Source organism: Convolutriloba macropyga, chromosome 4 (assembly GCF_964194025.1).
Source record: "Convolutriloba macropyga chromosome 4, txConMacr16.3, whole genome shotgun sequence".
Taxonomy (NCBI): domain Eukaryota; kingdom Metazoa; phylum Xenacoelomorpha; order Acoela; family Convolutidae; genus Convolutriloba; species Convolutriloba macropyga.
Window position 1 is genome coordinate 514786 of NC_134471.1, and position 27318 is coordinate 542103.

At 35.8% G+C, this 27318-nt stretch overlaps 1 protein-coding gene across 1 annotated transcript in view; it reads left to right on the plus strand.

The window, feature by feature from the left end:
- Window positions 1–27318, plus strand: part of LOC142337395 (major facilitator superfamily domain-containing protein 8-like) — a 322585-nt gene that overhangs the window by 273374 nt on the left and 21893 nt on the right. Inside the window, exons 4-5 of the mRNA XM_075386563.1 lie at window positions 8923–9167; window positions 23904–24072. Coding sequence (XP_075242678.1) covers window positions 8923–9167; window positions 23904–24072 — 414 coding nt within the window. The remainder of the gene's footprint in view (window positions 1–8922; window positions 9168–23903; window positions 24073–27318) is intronic.

Consider the following 27318-nt stretch of genomic DNA (forward strand, 5'->3'; position numbering starts at 1 on the left):
ATTGAATTGTTTAATGTGTTAGGAGGCAACTGTTTTATAGCGTGTAAATGGCAAAAAGCGTTCTGTTTCTGTTTGCTTGGATTGGAATGGTTTGTGACGTCATTTAGTTCACTCTGTTTTCTAGCGATCTGATTGGTTAGTTTTCTCTGCGTTGTCTGTAGTGTATAATGTATTGCTTCTATGGTGTTTATTACGTGATTATCGTCGAGGTTTTCACCAGTTGGTTGTGTTATTGGATGGCGGCTTAAATAGTCCGCAAATCCCATGTTTTTCTCCGCGATGTGTTCGACTTTAAAGTGGAATGGTAGTAGTCGGTCTACCCATCTAATTAATCTACTTTGGTATGTTTTGTTGACTCTGTTATTTTTTCGGGCGGAGAGTAGTGCTTGGTGGTCCGTTTCGAGAGTGAAATGTGATCCGTATAGGTAGTACTTAAAGTGTTCGAGTGACCAAACTACGGCCAGTAGTTCTAGTTCGTTTATGCTATATCTTTGTTCGTTTTTATTAAGGAATCTGCTGGCGTATGCTATTGGTTGCCATATGTTGTTTTGTCTTTGTTCGACGCAAGCGCCTAAGCCTTCTTTGCTGGCATCACATTTTACTCGTGTTTGACAGTTAATGTCGAAATGTTTTTGTTCGACGATAGTTTTAATTGCTTGTTTTATTTTGTTAAATGCACTGGTGTGTATTTCTTCCCATTCTAATTTTTTGGGTGTTTTATTTGTTGGTTTTGTTAATAGTGGTCTGAGCGGTGCGCTTAATGCTGCTAGGTTTGGTATGAATTTTACCAAGTGGTGTATGCTGCCCATAAATGATCTTAGTTGTTTTAGCGTTTTTGGGTTCTCAAGTTGGATGATTGCGTCTGTTTTTCGTTTAGTTGGGGTAATACCTTCCGAATTTATTTTGTATCCTAGCCAGGTAATTTCTGTTAGGCCAAATTCGCATTTGTGAAGGCTTATTGCTAGATTTTCTTGGTCTAGTCTTTTTAATGCTTTATCTATTTCGTTTTCATGTTTTTCTATTGTTCCTTTTGTTATTATTATTATGTCATCAAGGAATGCATTTGTTGAGTCTAATCCGTCTAGTGTTGTATCCATCATTTTCTGGAATGTTGCTGGTAGGTCTGTCAGGCCAAAGAAGCCATTTAGGAATCTGTAAGTGCCCGTAGCGTTGCCGCCTAGTATATTGAAATTGCAGTGTTTTTGTGTTTCGGGGTGTAGGGAGAGTTGGCTATAAGCGTATTTGAGATCTATTTTGCTAACGTATAGTGTCCCCTCTGTTGTTTTGAGTTCAGAAGTTTTCATTGCTATTTTATCCATTAGGTGGTCTATGCTTTGCATTTGATATTTGTTTTTGTGTATTGCGTCGTTGAGTATTTTTGAGTCTAATGCGATTTTGGATTGATCTGATTTGACCGTTATTACTACTGGGCTTATGAAATATTCGTCTGAACATGATGTTAGTTTTTTAATTTGTTTGTCTTCGATTAATTTTTTAAGTTCGTTTTCTACTTTTTCTACTAGGTGTAGTGGAATTCGTCTACCCTTGTGTTAGTGTTGGGTTGATTTCGCTTTTGAATGTTGATTTTGCGACATGATTTCGATCTACCTAGTCTTGTGCATAGGTATGGATACTTTTGGAGTATCCATTTGGATATTCTTAAATGGGTGTTTGTTATGTTGAGTAAATTTCTCTGACCTTCTTTTTGTTGTGTTCCCATTGTGAGGCGGAGGCCTAGTTTGTCCATGATGTCTCTTCCCATAATATTTATTGTATTGGTGTCTACCAATAGGATTGTGCAGTTTTTTGCAGTTGATGTTCCTGACGTTATGTCCACGTGGATGTTTATTTTGTTGTTGTTGAAACATCTGAATTCGCCCAGGGATTTATCCGGATGTTGGATCTTTCTCTTGTTGTCTACTAGTAGGTTTTTTGCCGTCTGGATGTTCATGAAACTCCTGGGGCTTCCTGTATCGGCTAACCAATAGGTTTTTTTTTGTTGGTGTATGTTTTCAGCCAAAATTCCCCTCTTCTAGTCTTGTTGATGTCGCTGACTTTTTCATTTGTAAATTTAACTAAATGGATGAAGTTTGTTGTGTTTTGCCAGTCTTCCATCATTTCCCGAATGTAGCAAGTTGATTCCGGGTCGATTGTTTCTTCTGTTGAATTGTGTATATCCTCCTGTTCTTCTTCATTTATGTTTCTCATTTTCTGTGATGCTTTTCTTTGAACCAATTGGTTATTCTTTTGTTGTTGTTGGTAGCCGGAATATGTTTGTTGTCCGGGGTAATTTTGTTGTCTGCATTGTTGTGGGTTGTATTGTGGACGTGGTGGCATCTCTGACTTGCACTGTTTTTCGAAGTGCCCTATTTTCTTGCATATTCTGCAGATTTCGTTCTTTGCGGGGCAAACGTTTAAGTGGCCAGGGAGAAATTTGTTGCCACAGCGTCGGCAGTCTTGAATTTGTCCTGATTGTGGAGTTGGGAGAATTGGGACCCTGTACTGTCGTTTTATGTACTGGATTTTTTCGAACCATGGGTTTGCTTGTAGTGTATTTGTGTAAGTGTTTCTCATTTTCTGTTGGCTTTCTTGTCCTCTTTCTCGTGCTAGTGCATATTGTAGTGTCTCTGATGGTGTTCGTTCCTCTGATAATAAATCCATTTGGAATTGCTGGTTGTTCATTCCTTGTATGAAGATGCTCTTGACAAGGCTTTCCTCCTTGTGTTCCCAGTTGCAGACTGATGCGTGTTTTTTGATTCGTGAGTGGAATACTTCTAGTGATTCGCCTTCTTTTTGTCGGCATCGGAAGAATTGATATCTGTCAAATGTTTCATTCCTTGTTTGTATGAATGATTCTGAGCTGTTCTACTAGTGCGTACGTGGTGCATTTTTGAATGTCTGTGTGTGGGAATCTTTGGTGGAAAATGTTTGTTGCTTGTGTTCCTTGTGAGAGGTATATGTGGCTTTTTGTTTTGTTATCTGCTTCTTCCCATGGTATGTTATCTACTTGTGGTCCCTTGTCTTCTATGTCTTTGCAGGAGTTTTGCCAATCGGTACGTCTTCTGACGTTTCTTTGTTCTCTTTGCCTTCTTTCGGCGGTTGTTTCTTCAGATAGTGCTGGTTCGTAGTGTGGCTCTGTTGGGTAATCAAGTTCTTCATTTTCAGGTCTTGGTTGAAGTAGCTTGTCAACTTGTATATTTTCTTTTACCATGATTGCTAGTTTTACTGTAGCTAGCCATTCTATTTCGGGCTGGTGACCTTTATCCCCAAAAGAAGTTTACTCCTAATGCAGAACGAGCCATAGTTGACTGCGCCATGTTGTATGCGAATTGCTTATTGATGAAAAGAGCAAGAGTGAATCTTGAATTTCAACGACTAATCTCTGAACGCGTTAAGGCAGAACTGCAACGGAGTGCTTTCGCACTTGTTGGTCAAGGCGCAGTACCAGTTGTACTGTGCGGTTAACAGTTTAACATAAATGTCAATCACATTCATCAATCTATGTACAATGCGTTGTCACCAATTGGTGAGGTGTTAACATGTAGAGAAGTAAGTACGACAACAAATGAGTTTGTTCTCCGGATGGAGATTATACCATAAGATAAATATGTATATAGTTTGAAATACTTGGTATACTTGGTTGCGTTTTGTGGATTCCTCCACCACACTTCCTTTACTTCGCTCTTTGGTGGACTTCCCGAGACGCTTCATCGAAGTGATCTCGGAGTCAACTTCGAAGGACTTGAGTATCGTTTTGACGACTTCGGTTGTGGGGACAAGATTCTCATCACTTGTTTCTTGAGATCCCCTGGATTCGAAAGCTGGAAGAGATGTTGAAATCTGTCTTTTTGGTCAAAGTTGTTGGCAGAGAAAGTGCAGGTGCAGCTTTCTCGCTCTTTTTGGCCGTAGCATTCGCATAGCTTTGTTCAATGTTGTCGCATGACTGCTTTATCATGTTACCAATTTTGAGATCAACAAGCTCGGTGAACTTTTAGCAGTTTTTCATCAATTTTGAGTGCACATAAGTCGGTCTCTATCTTCGTTTGAGTACGGCATTGGATGATGACATCGCGTACGCCGTTTTCAACACACATATTGCACAAAAGCATGCAATTGTTGCCCAGTTCATTTATGCCATTTATTGCAACGTTGGAAAGCGCCGTGCACTCCGCAGTGAGATGCATGTGTTTGTTGCAGCCCACGCAGAAATAGGTCTTCTCGTTACTTGATATGCTTGATTTGCATGTCATACAACTTTTATCCATTTTGAAAGCTCTAGCCCAAGATAATAATCAAGGACAATGGTAGAAAAGCAGGGAAACAGAAAACTTTTTACCTCTGCCCTGGAAGCACATCCAGGACACCAGTAAATAATAGCAGCTGAACCAGTCTCTATACCGTCACTTAAGGCCCTCGTCTCGTTTCGTTTTGGAGGGTCTTTGATTCTGCTTAATGCTTCGGATATTCCCACCATGCTTCTGAACAATTGTCAGGGTTTTGATCTCCAATCTGAAACCTTGGTGGAGTTTCAGGTATTCGTTTAGCAAGGTCTGATCTTTTTGCTTCCGCTTGGAGATCAGCACTTTGACGATGTTCAGTGTTGGTGTTGTTGAGGCAACCAGGGTCTGGAAGATATAAGGGGTTCCAAATCTCTGGCAGTAGACAATACCAACCAGGTTTTTGATCTTTCGAAGCTAGACGACGAGTTCGTCAGCGGAGAGTGGGGGAAGAGGGTCAGACGGATGGCCGGAAATCGAGTTATTAATGGCGTCGTGCCACAATGATTTCTTTGCCAACAGTGACGTCAATGTTTTTCACTAACTTGTGCTGTGCTTTGCTCTTTGGATTGAGGTGAAGTCCTGAATAGCAATAATGTCGAACACAGGCCTCTGTTTTTGACGTTTCCAGCTGTTGATGGAGTGGCGAAGACTGCTTGCTCCTAGTATGATAGCCATTAAGAGGCCACAACTGCTGCCTCACATGTAACTTAACAGAAAAAGACTATTTAATAAGTTTATCACAACAGCTACGTTTTACCGGTTAAGTGTTACCCGGCTAAATTTACCCAGCTACGTTTACTGAAACAGATTACATTAGGAACCTGAATCACTCATTTCGTAATTGACAAGGTCCTTTTTTCGAAGAATAAAATTGAAACCAAGTGCGGCTCTCTTAATATAGCGAATGGAATCCGCGGCTTTGGAGATTAACCGGTAAAATATTGACGAAAAGGGCCAGCAAATCGGTATCCGTTTCTCAATACAACCGGTAGCGCACTGGAGTGATGCTTCCTCTTTCAGAGGTGGAGACATGCGATTGCAAACCAGAAAACAATCACGGTGCGAATCTCCACATGACCGGAGAACCTCATACAAAGTTGTATTAGATCAGATTTTATTCTGGTACTGCACGGTTTTACGAAGAATAAAATGACTGGCAATTGATCTTCTGTCTGGTATAGATTTTTCTGAACTTCAGCCGCCATACCCTGAAATTATGAAAAGTTCAGTAAGCTGCAAATTCTGTACCGCAGTCCAGCAGCCTTAGATCTTATGGAAAGTTAGCCAAGGAAAGTTATTTAATGCATTCTTGAAGAATTTAAAATTGACAGCCGGAAACGAGGTCTCTGGAGAATGACAAGTCCTCAGGTGGGTCCCTTAAAGAAATGGTTTGGTACTCTGCTTCGTTATCTTCTTGAATAACTTTTTTGTTGAGCCTGGAGTGTGATTTGTCTTAATTTTACTCTTGGAATGGAGAAAGTTAAATGCTGTCCTATGTATCTATTTAGCAAACAACAGAAGATTATAGTGTTTAAATCGTAACAGTTGAGCTCGGAGGATGTTTTGGATCTGAAGATGCTTGAAACGTTATCTGACAAATAGGTTATACAAGTGAACTAAAATGATTTTATATCGCCAATTCATATTTCCCAGCCTTTTCACGCTTCAGGGTGCCGTCAAGAACAGATTTGAAGAAAAATGAAATATATTCATAACTTGCGCCGATCTTGCTGGTGTTCTTTAAGGTTACTCTTTGTGCTCTTAAACAAAGTTGTGGTGATTCTGATTTCAGTAATTGATTGGGAGTAACGCCCTTTCAAAATGGAAGTAATACAGACATAACAAACTACCGACCTATTGCTATGTTGTGTTAGCTATCTCTTCTCTTCGAACGAATAGTGTATAAACAGTTTCAAAAACAACTTGTGCAGTCAATTGTGCAGTGAGCAGCATGGTTTTAGAAAATATCATTCGACAATTACACATCTTTTAGTGTAAAAATATGTGTGAGGCACTCGAGGCCAATACACATCCCATAGCAACTTACCTTGACATTGCAAAGGCTTTTGACACAATTAATTAGAATTTTGTTCTGCATAAATTATGACGTTTCGGTTTTGATAGAGGGTTCCTAAAATTTTCTGCATCCTCTCTGACAAGAAGATTGCAGAGGGTAAGTCTCCACTGAAAAATTACATTTCATTCTAATCCACACTTGCGGGCAACAAGGTTTTACTTTTGCGGTTTTCTGTTTTATATAAATGATTTACACGAAACGCTAGTAATTGAATGTTTTCTCTACGGTGACGACACGAAAATTGTAAAATGGTTTTCGAATGAAATTGGTTATTCTCATATTTTGCGCCAATCTGGCTGGTGATCTTTCAGGTTACTCTTTATGCTCTTAAACAAAGTGGTGGTGATTCTTATCTCAATATTTGATTGGAAGTAATGCCCTTTCAAAATGGAAGTTAGATAGACGTAACAAATCGCCGACCTTTTGCTATGTTGAGTTCGCTCTGTCTTCTCTTCGAACGAATAGTGTATAAACAGTTTCAAAAACAACCCAAGAATAAAGTGAGCAGCATGGTTTTAGAAAATATTACTCGGCAATTACACAGCTTTTGCTGTAAAATTGTGTGAGGCACTCGAGGCCAATACACATCCAATAGCAATTTACCTTGATACTGCAAAGGATTTTGACATAATTAATTGGGATTTTGTTCTGCATATATTATGCCGTTTTGGTTTTTGATAGAGGGTTCCTAAAATTTTTGCATCTTATCTCACAGGAAGATTGCAAAGAGTAATAGTCTCCACTGAAAAATTACATTTCATTCTAATCCGTAGTGGTGGGCAACAAGGTTCTATTTTTGCTGTTTCTGTTTTCTCAGGATATATGAATGACTTAGACGAAACAATAATAATTGAATGTTTTCTGTACGCTGAAGACACAAAATTTGTAGGATCTTTATGAAACGGAACAATTGCAATAAGAAATTGAAAATGCAATTTTGTGCAAAACAAAATTTGGTGAAAAAACAAACTGAACTAGAATTATGAACATTTTCAGATTACGTTTTCTCAAAGAATTTACGAAGCACAATGGAAGTTATCTTTACCGGGAGAACGCTTTCTAAAACAAGAAAACTTATGAAAGATGTTGGAATTTTGTTCTCGGAAAACTTATCATGGGACTTGCACCCATCGAGACAATAATAGTAAAAGGAAATCAAAAGTTAGCCATTCTACGAAGGTCGATACCTAGTACAACGGAAATGATATTTAAATGAAACTCAGAAGTTGCATTTCATCGATTTGGTTCTACGGGTCAAATGAGTGGTTTCCAGGAGAAGTTCGTTTGAGAAAAAAAAATTACAATGCGCTTGCCTTAAATGGACTTGTTCAAAAAGTTCTTTTACTGATCAGGAGTACGCTGATCGTTTGCGGACTTCGAATATCCTGCCAATTGCTTAAACCAGTATTTGATGATGTGGTATTGGTTCTCAATGGCTGCCTGCCCATTTATGCTTCTGATTTCTGGGAAATAAGAATTGGAGATCCTAGAGAGAGATTATCTGACAAACTTCTTAGAGGCTTGTCAGTCAAACGAGTTCTCAAAACAAATTCTTTAATCGTGTTGTAAAATATAATAATTCACTCTCTAATATTTCGCGATTACAACCCTCTCCAACAGCAAAATTCAAGAATGGGCTAAGGAGATTTTTGAACGAAGAATCACTATCTAGCTTCTGATACAAGTTATTCCCCTCTCAATGTATGCTTGAGAACAGAAAGAGAAATACCTAATACTAAACCACTCTGGGTATACCATCTTTAGGTATACCTCTCGGAAAAACAGGTTTGGTTAAATTCTTTAATTTTATCATTTTTATTATTATTACAAATCTCAAATTAAGGCATTCGTGAAAAACTTGTTGTAAAAAAACAGAAGCCCTGGAAAAGTTGGTAATTTCTGCTTTCTCTGGCAATTTGTGCTCGTGTTTTTTGAAAATTTTAAGCTCGATGTGGTAGCCAGGAAATAGTTTAGGCATTTTTTAGCAGATATATACTGTTAACTTATAATTCTTCTTCCTTTGCATTTGAGCAACGAAAGAATCCTTTGAGCCCGAGTAAGATAGTTGTTTTGTTGGCTTATTTAAACTGATTAATTGCTCTCAAACAAAGTGTGTAGCAATTAGGTTAGTAATGCTGTTATTTTTTAAGCGATTTTTTGTTTGACCGATTTTTTGTCTGACCCATTTGACTTTTCGTCCTCAAAAACTGGATAAACAGGTTGCGCCCAGAGGGCATTAGTGGCTCTTAGAGCCCTTCAGCTCACTAGTCCCCAAGTATGCGATTCACAGAGACCGTTTTAGAGGCTTTTACTTAAGGTGTGACGGGCGGGCTCCGTGCAGCCAAAGACAAGATCCCCCCGCCGCTTTGCTTACCTCACGCCCCTTCAATTAAGCTAAAGCTAGCCTCACTAAAACGTAGCTATTTAATGACAAAGCCACCCGCTCGCCGTTCGTTTGAGAGCAATTCACCGACGTTAGTCGATTATGTTCTATTTACGGTTGTTTTATTGTTGAATTCAAAGGCGCTGAACTGAGGAACAATTATGGGCCATTTGTATGTTTAGGCTGCCGTTCCAGTTCTGTCTGGTGATGATGTGTATTGGTCACACTGTTTATGGATATCTAGATGCTTTATCCTCAGATGTAGCTCCCTTTGTCATGGTCGGGGCTCGCTTCGTGATCGGAATTGGCTCTGGCAACATCGCAATTGTCAGATCTTTTGCCTCGGTCACTACTACGATGGAAGAGAGAACTGCCGTACTTACCAATATATCAGCCGCACAAGCGCTGGGATTTGTCGCAGGGCCTTGTAAGATCTTTCGAATAAAGTGGAAACCAAAGCCGTTGCCGGCGTGTTAACAATTTTTGTCCCGAATTTTGGCAGAATAGTTTGTCAATTTGGATTGATAATGGGTTCAATAACCAGGGAAAGCAAATCACTGTCAATATACTTCAAGTTTACTTTTGGAAATGCAGTATAAAAATCATAGTCTGTCACATTTTCGGCGAAAAAAGGAAATAGTTTTCTTTGAGCTATTTTAGTTCCACTTGCGATAATTAATTTGCCATGAAAGACTGAAATCACAAATAACTTCTTTCCCGAAATTATTGATTTTTATTGGTGTGAAAAGTGTTTGTTTTTATTGCTTACAATTTGTTGGAAATTTTCAATCAGGTGTCTTCAGCTCGGTAGAGATTCGAGTGGTCTACAGTGTCCAATTTCCTAATTGTAATTTTTAAAAATTCCGCTCGAACGAAATGCGAAGCAATTTGTGTAAATGTATGTTTTTCTCATAGCTTCGAAGCTGTAAGGTGAGTGTAGCTTTAATGCGGTGTTCGTGGTTTTTTCCACAACCCGAAGATGAGTATTGATTTTCTTCAGGATTTTTAACCGGAAGTACTATTCGTTCAGACGGCGTTTTGACCTGAAAGCGAAAGTGAGCAAAATTACCATGTGAACTAATTTCTTCTGAGCGTGAAGTTTTTCATCATGCGCTGCGTTCAGTGAATGACTTCTGTTCTTTGCAGAAGTGTTTGCGACAAAATGACGCATATAAATAACCGTTTTTGTCCAATTGGCCCAGTTTTTTTGAATTTAATTCTTTGCTAGTCGTTGCTGTATTTATATTTAACTGTTTCAATTTTGGAATGGTCACATTTTTCTCATTTTTTTTAATTTTTAGATTTTTTCCAGGATTTCTTTTTGGATCTTTCAGCGGACTTATTTTCAAAAATGAGTGCATATGGCAACTTTTTGAAAATTCATGCATTAAACGCATCTTTCTAACGTGTAAGAATATTAATTGGCAAATATCAATTGTGTGGCAATTTTGGCAGTTTTTGTTCAGTTTTTCTCAGATTTCATTGTGTATTTTGGTTTAAATTACTATAAATTCTTTTAATAGTCAACGTCACCCTCTCAGGTGCTATTATTTAGGCCTCTCCTTTTTCGTTTTACATAAGTCACGATTTTCACGCTTCTGACTTACTTCACTCACTGTTTCAACTGAATGGATTTTAAATTGTTTCACGCATTGAATTACACAATGTAGTGAATATAGTCAAAGTCAAAAGAGCAAAATCAAAAGATCAAAAGAATTAGGATACGCATCTAAAGCCCGGTCATTAAGTAAAACTGTATTAGGTTATAAAAGTTCATTAAAGCGATTGATAACTCGCATTAGTATTATGCTTAAAAGCGTTCCATTTAAAAAGCTGAACTAAGTGTAATCTTAGAATCTAACCGAATATGCAGAATTTGCGCATCAAAAAAATGACATGTAGAAAAATTCTGTCAATTTCTCTCGTATATTTCTTTTTCAATCCCAATGTGCGTCAAGCGGTTCAACGGCGGCTATTTTCGGCAATTTGCCGGCTACGTTTGTACTTCAGGGATTTTGACTTTTGTCTTTTTTAGTAATTGATTTTTTTTGCGTTGAGTCTTTGAACTTCAGTTTCCCTAAGTGCAATTTTGAAGTATTCAGTTATTCATATTGCTCTCAAACGAGCCTGACGCCTTGATTGTCTCGAGGTTTGCGATTCACCGAAATTGATTTAAGAAACTTTCAGGGTATGACGCGGTTCTTAATCTTTAAATATCAAAAATCAAAAATAGTCTTTTTGTTTTACAATGAGTCCACCGTCTGCATATTCTAGCATGTGTCATCCTAGCGTTCTCCTGGGTTTTGTTAGCTCTGTTTTCTTTTTTATAAGAACAGCTTTTTAATTTTTATAGCTGCGAAGCTGTAAGCTGAGCGTAGCTATATTGCGGTGCTCTTGGTTTTTTTTTGTTTCGTCGTCTGACGCTTTTTTTCGTTTTACATTTGTTCACACAGCAAAGCCGAAAAAGTCAAATTTCTGAATGACTTCTTCCTCTCACTAACGGCATTTGCGCGCGTGACGTCATTTCTCACTCGCTTTAGCGAAAGTTTTTAGGTTATTTGCGTGATTAGATTTTGATCATACGTGACTTACCTCACTCAATAAAATGACTTTTGCACTTTAAAATTTAAGTTTAATTTGAATTTGTTTAAGGTCAAAGGAACTCATATGTGCAGTAAAGGTCCCTAATAAGAGGCTTCTGTGGAATGAATTTTAACAAGCTTTATTAATTTATCGCTGAATGTTTTTTAACCTAGTTTTTTGAGCGGTGTCGAGTTTTTTTTTTCAATTTAGATCTGTATCTGTTTCTATCTCTATTATATGGCACGCAGGTCTATTTTTTCGCAGCTATTCCGGCAATCTGCCGGCTATGTTTTTGTTTGCAATTAATTTTCTTTTATATAATGGAATTCCGGTTTTAAGTTTTGATTTTTGCTATCCGCGAATAATCCTGGGGACTTTATGACTAATTTTTGTCAAAGCAATTTTTTACTTTTGAATATTATTGTCTGTTTTTTTGATTAATTCAGTTTTTTTTGCAATAGTTTGAACTAATTTTGGCTGTGATATCTCGAACAGGAGAGAAGTATATTTTATTTTTGTCTTAATTGTAGTGACTCCAAAGCGTTTTAGTTCTTTTTTTGAAAAATTTGGTTTGGTTTCTGTGGATATTATCTGTCTTGTGCTTTTGCAATGTGTTTTTTGGGTCGCACAGTTGATTGCCGAGCTCTATCTTTTTAGGGAGTAGTATCATGAGTTTTTATGACAATTTTTAGCCCAGCAGTTTTTTAGCCTATCAGTTCGTGACCATCCCAAGAATTGTGGCCATTTTTGAACCTTTTTGAATGTTTCTAGTAATATACATTTTTGCGTTGTCAAGGTTTCAATAATTTTTTTCTGTCAAATTTGACTGAAATTATGTTTTAAATATGTTCGGTTTTTGTTTTGTTACTGGCTGATGTCAAAATTTATTTTAACTTGCTCCAGTGATGCCAATGCTCAAATTGTCCTCAGGTTGACAATGGTGTAAGTTTAACCAATTTTTTATTCAAATCTGGTTCAAAAGAGTCAATATTTTAAAGACAAAAGGTAATGGTTTCACCTGCAATTACGGTTTTTTTTGTGAAGTAACGACCCTTCAAGTCGCTTCCAAGATTCTTCCCGCTGTTTTTTGTTTCGTCTTTTTTCTGACGCTCTTTTATCGTTTTACGTTTATTGACACAGCAAGGCTGAAAATTCAAATTCTCTGAATGACTTCATGCTCTCACTAAAGGTTTTTGCGCGCGTGATGTAATTTCTCACTCTCCCTGGCAAAAATTTTCAGGTCATTTGTGTGAATCGGTTATGACCATGCGTGACTTACTTGCTTGGCCGTTTTAGCGCTTTTGTTTTTTCTTTTTCACTTTTTGAGTTACTTTTTCAATGCTTGACTTCCCGTTTTTTTAGTGATCTCAATTGTTCACTTCGAAAAAAAGGTTATTGCAAAAATGAAAGCTATTGTAAGAGAGGAAATAACACGGTACTGATCGCCTGGTAATTAATTCTGCTGATGAGAACTGCGGAAGTTGTGGTTTGATCGAATCCCTCCGTGTTCGGATTTTTCTGAACCCATAAAAATTATCTAGGCTAAAGCCCCCTTTAATTAAATTACCATGCCTTTCGTTTGAGAGCAAATTGTCTTATGTTAGTCGGTTCATTTTTTTCAAATGAATTGTCAAATGATGTGCGTGTGAAAAAATTGATATTTATTGAACTAAGTTGAAGACGGGGGAGAGAAGAAACTAGTGGTTTTTTGTTCATGATTGTTTCTAGCAAAGCGTTGGCAATCTTTTGTTCGCTTTCGGCTTTCTCACATATTAACAATTGTTTGTACGTTTCAGGGAGTCTTTGACCAATTCAAGCATATATTGGACTTTTAGAGTCAATTTCGAACTATTCCTGTCATTTTGTCGTTAAACGCTTCTCTTTAGGTTCTTTTTTTTCTGTTATTTTTCCTTTTGTGTTTTAATTGTTCTTAATTGTATTGTCTGTAGTGTTGTTTGAGTAGTAATTAATCAAATCAAATAACTACGATATCACAATTTGATTCTATATAAGTAGTCCGTTGCAACTTGAATAGAAAATTGATAAATTGATAAAATTTTGAATAGCTCATATGTTTCCTTTTATATGTGTCTTGGTATATTCGTTCAATTACATAAGATATTGTTTTTCTCATTTCTTATTTTTGCACTTTGGCTTTTATTTGAACGGAAGAGTGGAGTAACTACTTTGTTTAGTCTCATGAGGCGTTGAATGGGGCCTAGGTCTAGCTTTGCTTTGAGTTGCTCCGAAAGGCTCCAGCTATCTGTTCGATTGAGTCAGTTGATTAACGGCGTGAAATTTCAAAGGATAATCACTCAAACTCTAAAGCAGAGTCAGAGAAAGAATCAGAAGTTTTTTGAATTAATTTTTTTCTTGATAGCCGCTTTTTTGTTCAAGAAAGGCAATTTCTTCGGTTTCATCGAATTTTTTGGAAGTATGTTCCTAATTAATCAGAAGATCAGTTTCTTATTTGGAATTTTTTCAAAGTTTTTTTTAGCTGTGAAGCTGTCAGCTGAACAACTATATTGCGGTGGTCTTGGTTTGAACAATCCAAAGTATTTGCATTGTATCCAAAGGTTTTTTAAGATATGCACACACTTTTTTCGGCTTTTTCGCATCACTGAGAAATTAGTGGTGATTTTTGAACGAGGTTTACGAGTTTTTATTGCCCAATTAGTTGTCTTAATTTGTTGTTGTCAATAATTTGTTGCCTCTTTAAAGTCTGATAGGTTGCTAAGGCTACCTGAATTAATCGAACTAATCGTTTTAACTTTCAGTATTTTTGGCTTATAGGCTGATCGTTTTCAAAAAAATACTGATTTGAGTTTTGTTAGTCTTTGTTCTAGTTATTGCCTTATCACTTAATCTCATTGATGACAGATTTTGTCGGTTGCTAATGTGTATTAGGCGAATCTAATTAGTCGCTGGAGTTCATGGCAATTTTGCTTTTATTTATTGTTTTTGACACATGCCTGTCTGAAAATATAATGTGTTTTTTGGTTTCGTCTTTCTTGCGGCCTTATCACCTTTCGTGTCTGAAAATGAAGAAAATTCTTATGGGGTTTCTAGTGTGGATTAGTTTTTTTAAAATTATTGGCTCCATTTAAATTATTACGTTTTATTCGCGGAGATACCATTTGTCTTTGAAAGGTTTAGCTTGAGAGGTTTGTTCTCTTGAGTTTGGCGCAAATTGCTTCCAAAGTTTCTGGTTTTTTTCAGTTTGCCTCTTTTGTCATTGATTCCCACAAGTTTGTTGTATTCTGTCAATTTTTTCAAAAATTTTGATGATTTTAGGGATTCGAAAAACATTAGATCTTGGAGAAAGAAAGTTTCTAATTGTTCTTATATTTTTTGTTCATTTTTGCGCTTGATGAGGGGCCTTGTTGAGTGTCTTAGTATGATGTTGCTTTAAAATTTTTAATGCTGGGGTGATTAGTTAATTCAATTATTTCGATTGCATCTCAGGTCTTATCCTGCTTTTTTTGGTATCTTCGTCTGACGCTCTTGTTCATTTTATATTTCTTTAGAACATTCATATGGCTTATGTTTTTGTGAGTTTTTTTACAATTGAGTTCCTGCTTTTTGCGTTACCTAAATTGCTCTCATTCAGAAATTTTGTAATTCGAAAAATTCGATTTTAAAAAAAGAGGTTTTAAGGTCCTTGTATTGTAGTGGCAAATACTACCGATTCTAATGTCGGATTGGGGTGCGAACCTCTCCGTTAAAACTTATTGACCTTGAATTTGGTTTCTTCGGCTTTCTCTTTTCCTAAGGCCATTGGGAAAGTTTTCCATTGTTTTTATAACTGCTAAGCTGCCAGCTGAAAAGATCTTGTGATGGTCTTCGTTTTAACAATCCAAAGTATTTGGATTGTATTGGTGTGCTTTTCTTAAAGATCGTTCCACATTTTGTTTGGCTTTTTCACATCAGTGAGAAGTCCACTTAGTGTTGATTACAATCCAATTTGTTGGTGTTTCTTCTATTTATTGCCTTATCTCTTATTCTCATTGATGACAGATTTTGTCGTTTGCTAATGAGTATTAGGCGAATCTAATTAGCCGCTAGAGTTCATGGCAATTGTTTTGTTATTAAGATTTTGACACCTGCCTGTCTGAGAATGTAATTTGTTTTTGGTTTCGTTTTTCTTGCGGCTTTATCACCTTTCTTGTGGTCTCAAAATGAAGAAAGTTTTTTATGGGGCTTCTAGTGGAGATTAGTTTTTTTAAGATTATTGACTCGAGCATTTAGTTTACGTTTTCATTCGCCCCTGACTTTGAAAGGTTTAGCTTGAGAGGTTTGTTTTCTGAGTTTGGCACCAATTGCTTTCAAAAGTTTCTGATTTTTTTAGTTTGCCTCTTTTGTCATTGATTCCCACAAGTTTGTTGTATTCTGTCAATATTTTCACAAATTTTTGATGATTTTAGGAATTTGGAAAACATTAGATCTTGGAGAAAGAAACTTTCTAATTGTTCTCAGATTTTTTGTTCTTTTGTGCGCTCGATGAGTGGCCTTGTTGAGTGTCTTAGTTTGATGTTGCTTTAAAATTTTTAATGATGGGGTGATTAGTTAGTTCAATTATTTCGATTGTATCTCGGAACTTATCCTGCTTTTTTGGTATCTTCGTCTGACGCTCTTGTTCATTTTTTTTTCTTAAAAACATTCATATGGCTTATTTTCTCGTGAGTTTTTTTACAATTTCTTTCCTGCTTTTTGCGTGACCTAAATTGCTCTCATTCAGAAATTTTGTATTTCTAAAACAAATTTGATTTTAACAAAAGAGGTGATAAAGGTGATAAGGTCCTTGTAGTGTAGTGGCTAATACTACCGATTCATATGTCGGATTGTGGTGCGAAACTCTCTGTTAAAACTTTTTGCCTTTTGAATTCGGTTTCTTCGGCTCTTTTTCCAAAGTCCGTTAGTAGTCAATCAGAAGACCATTTTGACATTTTTCCATAGTTTTTATAGATCCGAAGCTGTCAGCTTAGCAGATCTGTATTGCGATGGTTTTGGTTGTAACAATGCAAAGTATTTGGAATGTATTGGTGTGCTTTCAAGATCTTTCCACTTTTTGTTTGGCTTTTTCGCATCAGTGAGAAGTCCACTCAGAGTGTTGATTACAATTCATTTGGTGTTGTAAAGGGAGTGAAACAATGATTAGATTTGAAGATTTTTTTAAATTCCTCTGAAGTGGAGTTAGAAGTTAGTGTTTTGAACAAATTTTAGGTTTTGAAAGGGATGTTAAATTTTAAAATGTTATTGAAAGTTTGAATTTGCCCTTTTCCATTGTTGTTTCTGTTGCTTTATCACCTATTATCATTTATGACAGTATAGTTGGTTTTTAGTGAGGCCTTAATGAACCTAATTTTTTGTTTTGATTTTGGCTAGTAGTTTTATGAAATTGACGCTATTCAAATATTTTTTATGATCTTTTGAATTTTTAGTATTTGCTGTACTTTGTCTTATCTTTTAATCTTATCAGAAACCAGCCACATTGGTTGTGAATCAGGATTATTTTGTTTATGTGAATAGTTTCGATTTGAATCTTATTCTTCCAATGACTTTGGCTTTTATTCTTGGCATGAAATGTTCTTAATTTTTTTTTCGAGATTTAAGAGATTTTATTGCTCACTCTGTTGTCTTATCTCGTCTCCTTATTGACAAGTCTCATCGGTTACTAAGACTGCGTAAATTAACAAACCGTTTTTATCAGAAAGAAGAAAAATTCTTATGGGGCTTCTTGTGAAGATTATTTTCTCAAATTATTGGCTTGATCTTTTAGCTACGGTTTTTATTTGCCCAGATAACATTTGTTTTTGATTAGTTTAGCTTGAGAGGTTTGTTTACTGAGTTTGGCGCCAATGGTTTTCAATGTTTGATTTTTTTCTCACCAATGTTATTAAGATTTTGACACCTGCCTGTCTGAGAATGTAATTTTTTGGTTTCGTTTTTCTTGCGGCTTTATCACCTTTCTTGTGGTCTCAAAAAGAAGAAAGTTTTTTATAGGGCTTCTAGTGCAGATTAGTTTTTTTTTAATTTTTGGCTCGAGCATTTAGTTTACGTTTTCATTCGCCGAGAAACCCCTGTCTTTGAATGGTTTAGCTTGAGGGGTTTGTTTTCTGAGTTTGGCGCCAATTGCTTTCAAAAGTTTCTGATTTTTTTTTAGTTTGCCTCTTTTGTCATTGATTCCCACAAGTTTGTATTCTGTCAATATTTTCACAATTTTTTGATGATTTTAGGAATTCGGAAAACATTAGATCTTGGAGAAAGAAACTTTCTAATTGTTCTCAGATTTTTTGTTAATTTTTGCGCTTGATGAGGGGCCTTGTTGAGTGTCTTAGTTTCATGTTGCTTTAAAATTTTTAATGATGGGGTTTTTAGTTAATTCAATTATTTCGATTGTATCTCAGTACTTATCCTGCTTTTTTGGTATCTTCGTCTGACGCTCTTGTTCATTTTATTTTTCTTTAGAACATTCATATGGCTTATGTTTTTGTGAGTTTTTTTACAATTGAGTTCCTGCTTTTTGCGTTACCTAAATTGCTCTCATTCAGAAATTTTGTAATTCGAAAAATTCGATTTTAAAAAAAGAGGTTTTAAGGTCCTTGTATTGTAGTGGCAAATACTACCGATTCTAATGTCGGATTGGGGTGCGAACCTCTCCGTTAAAACTTATTGACCTTGAATTTGGTTTCTTCGGCTTTCTCTTTTCCTAAGGCCATTGGGAAAGTTTTCCATTGTTTTTATAACTGCTAAGCTGCCAGCTGAAAAGATCTTGTGATGGTCTTCGTTTTAACAATCCAAAGTATTTGGATTGTATTGGTGTGCTTTTCTTAAAGATCGTTCCACATTTTGTTTGGCTTTTTCACATCAGTGAGAAGTCCACTTAGTGTTGATTACAATCCATTTTGTTGGTGTTTCTTCTATTTATTGCCTTATCTCTTATTCTCATTGATGACAGATTTTGTCGTTTGCTAATGAGTATTAGGCGAATCTAATTAGCCGCTAGAGTTCATGGCAATTGTTTTGTTATTAAGATTTTGACACCTGCCTGTCTGAGAATGTAATTTGTTTTTGGTTTCGTTTTTCTTGCGGCTTTATCACCTTTCTTGTGGTCTCAAAATGAAGAAAGTTTTTTATGGGGCTTCTAGTGGAGATTAGTTTTTTTAAGATTATTGACTCGAGCATTTAGTTTACGTTTTCATTCGCCCCTGACTTTGAAAGGTTTAGCTTGAGAGGTTTGTTTTCTGAGTTTGGCACCAATTGCTTTCAAAAGTTTCTGATTTTTTTAGTTTGCCTCTTTTGTCATTGATTCCCACAAGTTTGTTGTATTCTGTCAATATTTTCACAAATTTTTGATGATTTTAGGAATTTGGAAAACATTAGATCTTGGAGAAAGAAACTTTCTAATTGTTCTCAGATTTTTTGTTCTTTTGTGCGCTCGATGAGTGGCCTTGTTGAGTGTCTTAGTTTGATGTTGCTTTAAAATTTTTAATGATGGGGTGATTAGTTAGTTCAATTATTTCGATTGTATCTCGGAACTTATCCTGCTTTTTTGGTATCTTCGTCTGACGCTCTTGTTCATTTTTTTTTCTTAAAAACATTCATATGGCTTATTTTCTCGTGAGTTTTTTTACAATTTCTTTCCTGCTTTTTGCGTGACCTAAATTGCTCTCATTCAGAAATTTTGTATTTCTAAAACAAATTTGATTTTAACAAAAGAGGTGATAAAGGTGATAAGGTCCTTGTAGTGTAGTGGCTAATACTACCGATTCATATGTCGGATTGTGGTGCGAAACTCTCTGTTAAAACTTTTTGCCTTTTGAATTCGGTTTCTTCGGCTCTTTTTCCAAAGTCCGTTAGTAGTCAATCAGAAGACCATTTTGACATTTTTCCATAGTTTTTATAGATCCGAAGCTGTCAGCTTAGCAGATCTGTATTGCGATGGTTTTGGTTGTAACAATGCAAAGTATTTGGAATGTATTGGTGTGCTTTCAAGATCTTTCCACTTTTTGTTTGGCTTTTTCGCATCAGTGAGAAGTCCACTCAGAGTGTTGATTACAATTCATTTGGTGTTGTAAAGGGAGTGAAACAATGATTAGATTTGAAGATTTTTTTAAATTCCTCTGAAGTGGAGTTAGAAGTTAGTGTTTTGAACAAATTTTAGGTTTTGAAAGGGATGTTAAATTTTAAAATGTTATTGAAAGTTTGAATTTGCCCTTTTCCATTGTTGTTTCTGTTGCTTTATCACCTATTATCATTTATGACAGTATAGTTGGTTTTTAGTGAGGCCTTAATGAACCTAATTTTTTGTTTTGATTTTGGCTAGTAGTTTTATGAAATTGACGCTATTCAAATATTTTTTATGATCTTTTGAATTTTTAGTATTTGCTGTACTTTGTCTTATCTTTTAATCTTATCAGAAACCAGCCACATTGGTTGTGAATCAGGATTATTTTGTTTATGTGAATAGTTTCGATTTGAATCTTATTCTTCCAATGACTTTGGCTTTTATTCTTGGCATGAAATGTTCTTAATTTTTTTTTCGAGATTTAAGAGATTTTATTGCTCACTCTGTTGTCTTATCTCGTCTCCTTATTGACAAGTCTCATCGGTTACTAAGACTGCGTAAATTAACAAACCGTTTTTATCAGAAAGAAGAAAAATTCTTATGGGGCTTCTTGTGAAGATTATTTTCTCAAATTATTGGCTTGATCTTTTAGCTACGGTTTTTATTTGCCCAGATAACATTTGTTTTTGATTAGTTTAGCTTGAGAGGTTTGTTTACTGAGTTTGGCGCCAATGGTTTTCAATGTTTGATTTTTTTCTCACCAATGTTATTAAGATTTTGACACCTGCCTGTCTGAGAATGTAATTTTTTGGTTTCGTTTTTCTTGCGGCTTTATCACCTTTCTTGTGGTCTCAAAAAGAAGAAAGTTTTTTATAGGGCTTCTAGTGCAGATTAGTTTTTTTTTAATTTTTGGCTCGAGCATTTAGTTTACGTTTTCATTCGCCGAGAAACCCCTGTCTTTGAATGGTTTAGCTTGAGGGGTTTGTTTTCTGAGTTTGGCGCCAATTGCTTTCAAAAGTTTCTGATTTTTTTTTAGTTTGCCTCTTTTGTCATTGATTCCCACAAGTTTGTATTCTGTCAATATTTTCACAATTTTTTGATGATTTTAGGAATTCGGAAAACATTAGATCTTGGAGAAAGAAACTTTCTAATTGTTCTCAGATTTTTTGTTAATTTTTGCGCTTGATGAGGGGCCTTGTTGAGTGTCTTAGTTTCATGTTGCTTTAAAATTTTTAATGATGGGGTTTTTAGTTAATTCAATTATTTCGATTGTATCTCAGTACTTATCCTGCTTTTTTGGTATCTTCGTCTGACGCTCTTGTTCATTTTATTTTTCTTTAGAACATTCATATAGCTTATTTTTTCGTGAGTTTTTTTAAATTTATTTCCTGCTTTTTGCGTGACCTAAATTGCTCTCATTCAGAAATTTTGTATTTCTAAAACAAATTTGATTTTAACAAAAGAGGTGATAAAGTCTTGGTAGTGTAGTGGCTAATACTACCGATTCTTATGTCGGATAGGGGTGCGAACCTCTCCGTTAAATTATTGGCTCGAGCTTTTAGCTAAGGTTTTTATTTGCCCAGATAACATTTGTTTTTGATTTTTTGATTAATTTAGCTTAAGAGGTTTGTTCACTGAGTTTCACGCCACTGGTTTTCAGTGTTTGATTTTTTTCTCACCAGTGTTTGCCTCTTTTATGCTTTTTTTGTCTTGAATTCGCCCATTGTTTTATGTAATCCCTTTAAGGACGCATAGAATCAATATTTGCAAAAGTGTTGTTGCTTTAGGAATTCCTAAAACACTAAATTTTGGGAAAAGAAAGCTTCTAATTGTTTTCAGATTTTTTTTATTTTGCGCGTTTGGTCAGCGCAAGGGGCCTTGTTGAGTGTCTTATTTTGATGTTGCTATAGAATTAATAATGCTCGGGTGATCAGGTAATTCAGTTCATTGGATTGTATTCAGGTCTTGTCCTGCTATTTCTTTTGTATCGCCGCCTGACGCTCTTTTTCCGTTTTACATTTCTTTAGAACATTCATCTGCCTTGTTTTACAATTGATTTCCTGCTTTTTGCGTGACCTAAATTGCTCTCATTCAGAAATTTTGTATTTCTAAAACAAATTTGATTTTAAGAAAAGAGGTTTTAAGGTCCTTGTATTGTAGTGGCAAATACTACCGATTCTAATGTCGGATTGTGGTGCGAACCTCTGGGTTAAAACTTTTTGCCTTTTGAATTCGGTTTCTTCGGCTTTTTTCCAAAGTCCGTTAGTAGTCAATCAGAAGACCATTTTCTCATTTTGACAATTTTCCATAGTTTTTATAGATCCGAAGCTGTCAGCTTAGAAGATCTGTATTGCGATGGTTTTGGTTGTAACAATGCAAAGTATTTGGAATGTATTGGTGTGCTTTCAAGATCTTTCCACTTTTTGTTTGGCTTTTTCGCATCAGTGAGAAGTCCACTCAGAGTGTTGATTACAATTCATTTGGTGTTGTAAAGGGAGTGAAACAATGATTAGATTTGAAGATTTTTTTAAATTCCTCTGAAGTGGAGTTAGAAGTTAGTGTTTTGAACAAATTTTAGGTTTTGAAAGGGATGTTAAATTTTAAAATGTTTTTGAAAAAATTGAATTTGCCATTTTCCATTGTTATTTCTGTTGCTTTATCACCTATTATCATTTATGACAGTATAGTTGGTTTTTAGTGAGGCCTTAATGAACCTAATTTTTTGTTTTGCTTTTGGCTAGTAGTTTAATGAAATTGACGCCTTTCAAAAGTTTTTTATGATCTTTTGAATTTTTAGTATTTGCTGTACTTTGTCTTATCTTTTAATCTTATCAGAGACCAGCCACTTTGGTTGTGAATCAGGATTATTTTATTTATGTGTATAGTTTCGATTTGAATCTTACTCTTCCAATTACTTTGGCTTTTATTCTATTTATGAAATGTTTTTTTTTATATTTTTCGAGTTTTTATTGCTCAATCTGTTGTCTTATCTCGTCTCCTTATTGACAAGTCTCATCGGTTACTAAGACTGCGTAAATTAACAAACAAACCCTTTTTCTCAGAAAGAAGAAAAATTCTTATGGGGCTTCTGGTGAAGATTATTTTAAATTATTGGCTCGAGCTTTTAGCTAAGGTTTTTATTTGCCCAGATAACATTTGTTTTTGATTTTTTGATTAATTTAGCTTAAGAGGTTTGTTCACTGAGTTTCGCGCCACTGGTTTTCAGTGTTTGATTTTTTTCTCACCAGTGTTTGCCTCTTTTATGCTTTTTTTGTCTTGACTTCGCCCATTGTTTTATGTACTCCCTTTAAGGACGCATAAAATCAATATTTGCAAAAGTGTTTTTGCTTTAGGAATTCCTAAAACACTAAATTTTGGGAAAAGAAAGATTCTAATTGTTTTCAGATTTTTTTTATTTTGCGCGTTTGGTCAGCGCAAGGGGCCTTGTTGAGTGTCTTTTTTTGATGTTGCTATAAAATTAATAATGCTCGGGTGATCAGGTAATTCAGTTCATTGGATTGTATTCAGGTCTTGTCCTGCTATTTCTTTTGTATCGCCGCCTGACGCTCTTTTTCCGTTTTACATTTCTTTAGAACATTCATCTGCCTTGTTTTACAATTGATTTCCTGCTTTTTGCGTGACCTAAATTGCTCTCATTCAGAAATTGTGTATTTCTAAAACAAATTTGATTTTAAGAAAAGAGGTGATAAAGTCTTGGTAGTGTAGTGGCTAATACTACCGATTCTTATGTCGGATAGGGGTGCGAACCTCTCCGTTAAAACTTTTTGCCTTTTGAATTCGGTTTTCTTCGGCTTTTTTCCAAAGTCCGTTAGTAGTCAATCAGAAGACCAGTTTCTTATTTTGACAGTTTTCCATAGTTTTTATAGCTTCGAAGCTGTCAGCTGAGCAGATCTGTATGCGATGTTTTTGGTTGTAACAATCCAAAATATTTGGAGTGGCAGGGGAGTGGCTAATGCTTCCGATTCATACGCCGTGTAGTATAAATTTCCTAACACCCTACTAATGTCTGATAGGAGCAAAAAAATTGTACTGCTATTTTTATATTTTGCGGGCTTTTTTATCATACAGCTTTGGAAATCAAGTATATCGAATACTGTCATTTGCCAAATACGCGGCTGATACCTGACGTTTTCAAAGTTTCAGTATCAGTTTGGGTCCATCGGGTGACTGGGACGATAGGTAATTTCGCTCAAATTGACTCAAAATAACTTTTCTTCTCAAATTGATTTTTTTGCGCACTTTAGAGTAGTTGCGGTCAATTAAAGATATCTTGATCGAATTGAAGGTTTTTAGGGCAAATTTACTGTACATATGTCTGAATCAATTACAGAAACCCCGATACTTTTTTGTACCAAAACTCCTTTTTCATTTTTTTTGTCTGCATCTTTTTGTTTGCTTTTGAGACTACGGGTCCATGAAACTATCGCAGCTATTTTCTGGTTATCTGCCAGCTGTGGTTTGATATGTATGTAAAAGTGTTTTTATGTTTAGTGTTGCAAACCTTGTTTGTGCCAATTGGTGAGAAGGGCTATGAGTTGAGCTATGTGCGTTTCACCATATCAATGTACACTGCACCCGCATTCCTCTCCGCCTTCCTTGCCTGCATTAATCTCATCCTATTCTGGGTATTCTTCACAGATGCCACCACTGTTGCCAGCAGGTAGATAGTATAACAACAATCACATTCATAACTATCTCACCTTAGCGCCACCCCTCCTTTAAACGATTTTGAAATTTGGATTTCAATTGTTTTAATATGACATAGTTTATATCAGTTGCCCACAAACAAAAGGGCACCCGTTTAAAATTTAACTAAATTTAAATCAGTCATATGGCCAAGTAAGTCTTTCATCGCACCAATTAATCTTTTCTTTCTTGTGCTCGTCTTATGCAAAGAAATCCAATGTGACTCAAGCCTACCCGCTGAAGGATTCAGAATTGCCCCACCCTTCCCCTTGTAACTAACTTGTAGAAACTAACTGCAGTTGATTGAAATGTGCTATCCTCGAGGAGAAAAGGAAACAGTTAATTCCAACTCCCCTCCCCCTCCCCCACTTACCCATAGAATTTCCACTGCAAACCAACACAAGTTTACATTGAAAGATTCTGCTGGACACTCCATTTGTGAAAAAGAGTGATCGGAACCGTCTTTGGTTTGAATCTGTCGCTGCTATTTAAATACCCTTTAACAAAATACCAAGTCTTACAGAGCCAAATTCGTAAACGCTTTTACTTCTCGCTAATTGCTCTGAAATTAGGTTTGTAGCAATTATATTAGTCCTGTGATCTTTTTAATGCGATTTTCCGTCTCACCCTTTTAGATTTTTGTCCTCAAAAACAAAATAAACAGCCCGGAGGGCATTAAGTGGCCGAGCAGCTATCTTAGAGCCTCACGTGTTACTAGTCTCTAAGCATGTGATTCAACAAATCGTTTGCAGAGACAATTCCATGGTGTGAAGGGCAGTTCTTAATGTTTGAAGTTTGGCCCCCTTAGTTGCCCACTCCGCTCACCCCCTCAATGCTAGCATCCCTAGGCCCGGGCTGGTTATTATCGAACGGAGCCAACCGCTCGCTGGTCGCTTGAGAGCAGTTCGCCCAACGATAGTCGGTTATATTTAACACTTTTACCTTTCAAAGAATACCGCTCCCTCTGCTTGTATCTACTTCTTGGTTAATGTAGGTATTATGATACTAAGGATAATGGCTTCTTCTGCACGCGATCTAGAAATTCAATAAGTAGACTGACTTGTGGTGATTGCCTGTGTTTCTGAGCAAAATTTGAAAGGCCGTCTCAATTGAACACTCCTCGATAGAGATTATCCTAATTTTTTACAATGCAAAATAATTTTTTGTATTGTGGCGGTGCGTCTTTTGAGATCTAAGCGCAGATTTTGATAATTTTTGAAATTATATAGTTGTAATCTTCAAGCACCTTTGGCTTTTAATTTTTATTTCAGACGTGCTTTTTAATTTGTTGACTGATATTTGTTATAGTAATATCAACCAGGTACAAAATTTTGCTCCTAAACTCCAATACAATTATCAGCTATTCTATTTCTATGTAGAAACACTCTCTCAGCTGACCTCAATATGTTTTTTCTGGTGCCCTCGTTAATCGGTAGCCCGGTGGGACAGTTGTATTCTATAGCCTCGAAAAATTGCCTGCCGATCTGGTGGAGATGATTAGATGCAGAATTCCGTCAATAGCCTAATGGGCAGCTGACAGAATTTTTTTAATGAAATTTTTTTAAGTGTGCTGTAATGTTTTTACTATTTACTTTGTTTTTTTTTTTAATATTTGGTTTTTTATCAGCTTCAAGTATTTCCTTTAATTGCTGCATTTCTCTGTGAATTTTAGTTTTTGAGTTGTCATTTAAATTGAAATGTTCCAAGACTTCAAGAATAATTAGATCGATGAGTAGGAGTCGCAGGGCTGCCTGCTCCCTGCTCTTTTCAATTATCAATTTTATCCACTTCTTGCTTACTGTCAGTATTATGATACTTTGGATAATTATTTCTGTCTCGTGCGATCTGGAAATACAATCATGTTTAATCTTGTTTCAGTCTTGGATTTTAGTTGTGTTTACTGATAAATGTTATATTAACTTCAAGCAGCTACAAATTTCTAGTCATAAATTGAAAGACGATTATAAGCTAATCTACTTCTGTGGAGGAAGATTTTATTCTGAGCTGACCTCACTACGTTTTCTGTTGGACTCGTTGAATCTTTAACCCGGATGGACAGTTAAATTTTTTAGCCTCAAAATTCTGCTTGCCGTTCTGGTTGAGATGATTAGATGAATGCTTCCTTCAATAGCCAAATAGGCCGCTGACAGAATATTTTAAATTAAAGTTCCAGAATGTTTTTATTGTTCATTACTCGTTTTTTAAGAAAATTGTTTACCATTACTGCAGTATTTCGTTTCAATACTGCATTTCTGCGTGAAATTTATTTTTAGGCTTATCATTTGAATTGGAAAACTCCAAGACTTCAAGATTAATTCGCTCGTGCCTAGAACGAGCCGCAGGGCCCCTGTCCTTTCGAAGTATCAGTTTCATCCACTTCTTGCTTACTGTCAGTTTTATGATATTATGCATAATTATTTCTGCCTCATGCGATCAAGAAATACAGTCAGTCAAGTGACTTCAAACTGTTTCTAAATGCCTCTGTCTGTGAACAAATTTTTACAGATCGTTTCAAATGATTACTCGACCATTTTTTATAGATGTAAGCTGAGTTGTGTTTTATTAACTTGTTTTATTAAGCTGATAATTGTTTTATTAACTTCAAGCAGCTACAAATTTCTGTTCATAAATTGAATGAAGATTATAGGCTACTCTACTTCTGTGTAGGAACATTTTGTTCTGAGCTGACCTCACTACGTTTTCTGTTGCACTCGTTGAATCTTTAACCCGGATAGACAGTTGAATTTTTTAGCCTCAAAATTCTGCTTGCCGTTCTGGTGGAGATGAGTGGATGCATGCTTCCTTCAATAGCCAATTAGGCCGCTTACAGAATATTTAAAATAAAAAATTCTAGAATGGTTTTATAGTTCTCTTTGTTTTTTAATTAAGCTTTTGGTTTTTTTATCAGTTTCAAGTTTTCCTTTCTTTACTGCATTTCTGCGTAAATTGTTTTAGACTTAGCATTAAAATTGGAATATTCCAAGACTTATGGAGTTATTGGCTAAGGATTAGTAGGAGCCACAGGGCGCCGGTCCCTGTTTTTTCGAAGTATCAATTTTATTCAATTGTTGCTTAGTGTGAGTATTATTGTACTAAGGATCAGTAATTCTTACCCATGAGATCTAGAAAAACAATCAGTTAATTGAATTGAAAACTGTTTGTTGTTGCTTGCTTGTGAGCAAATTGTGTAAAAAACCGTTTTAAATGATTACCCAGGCAG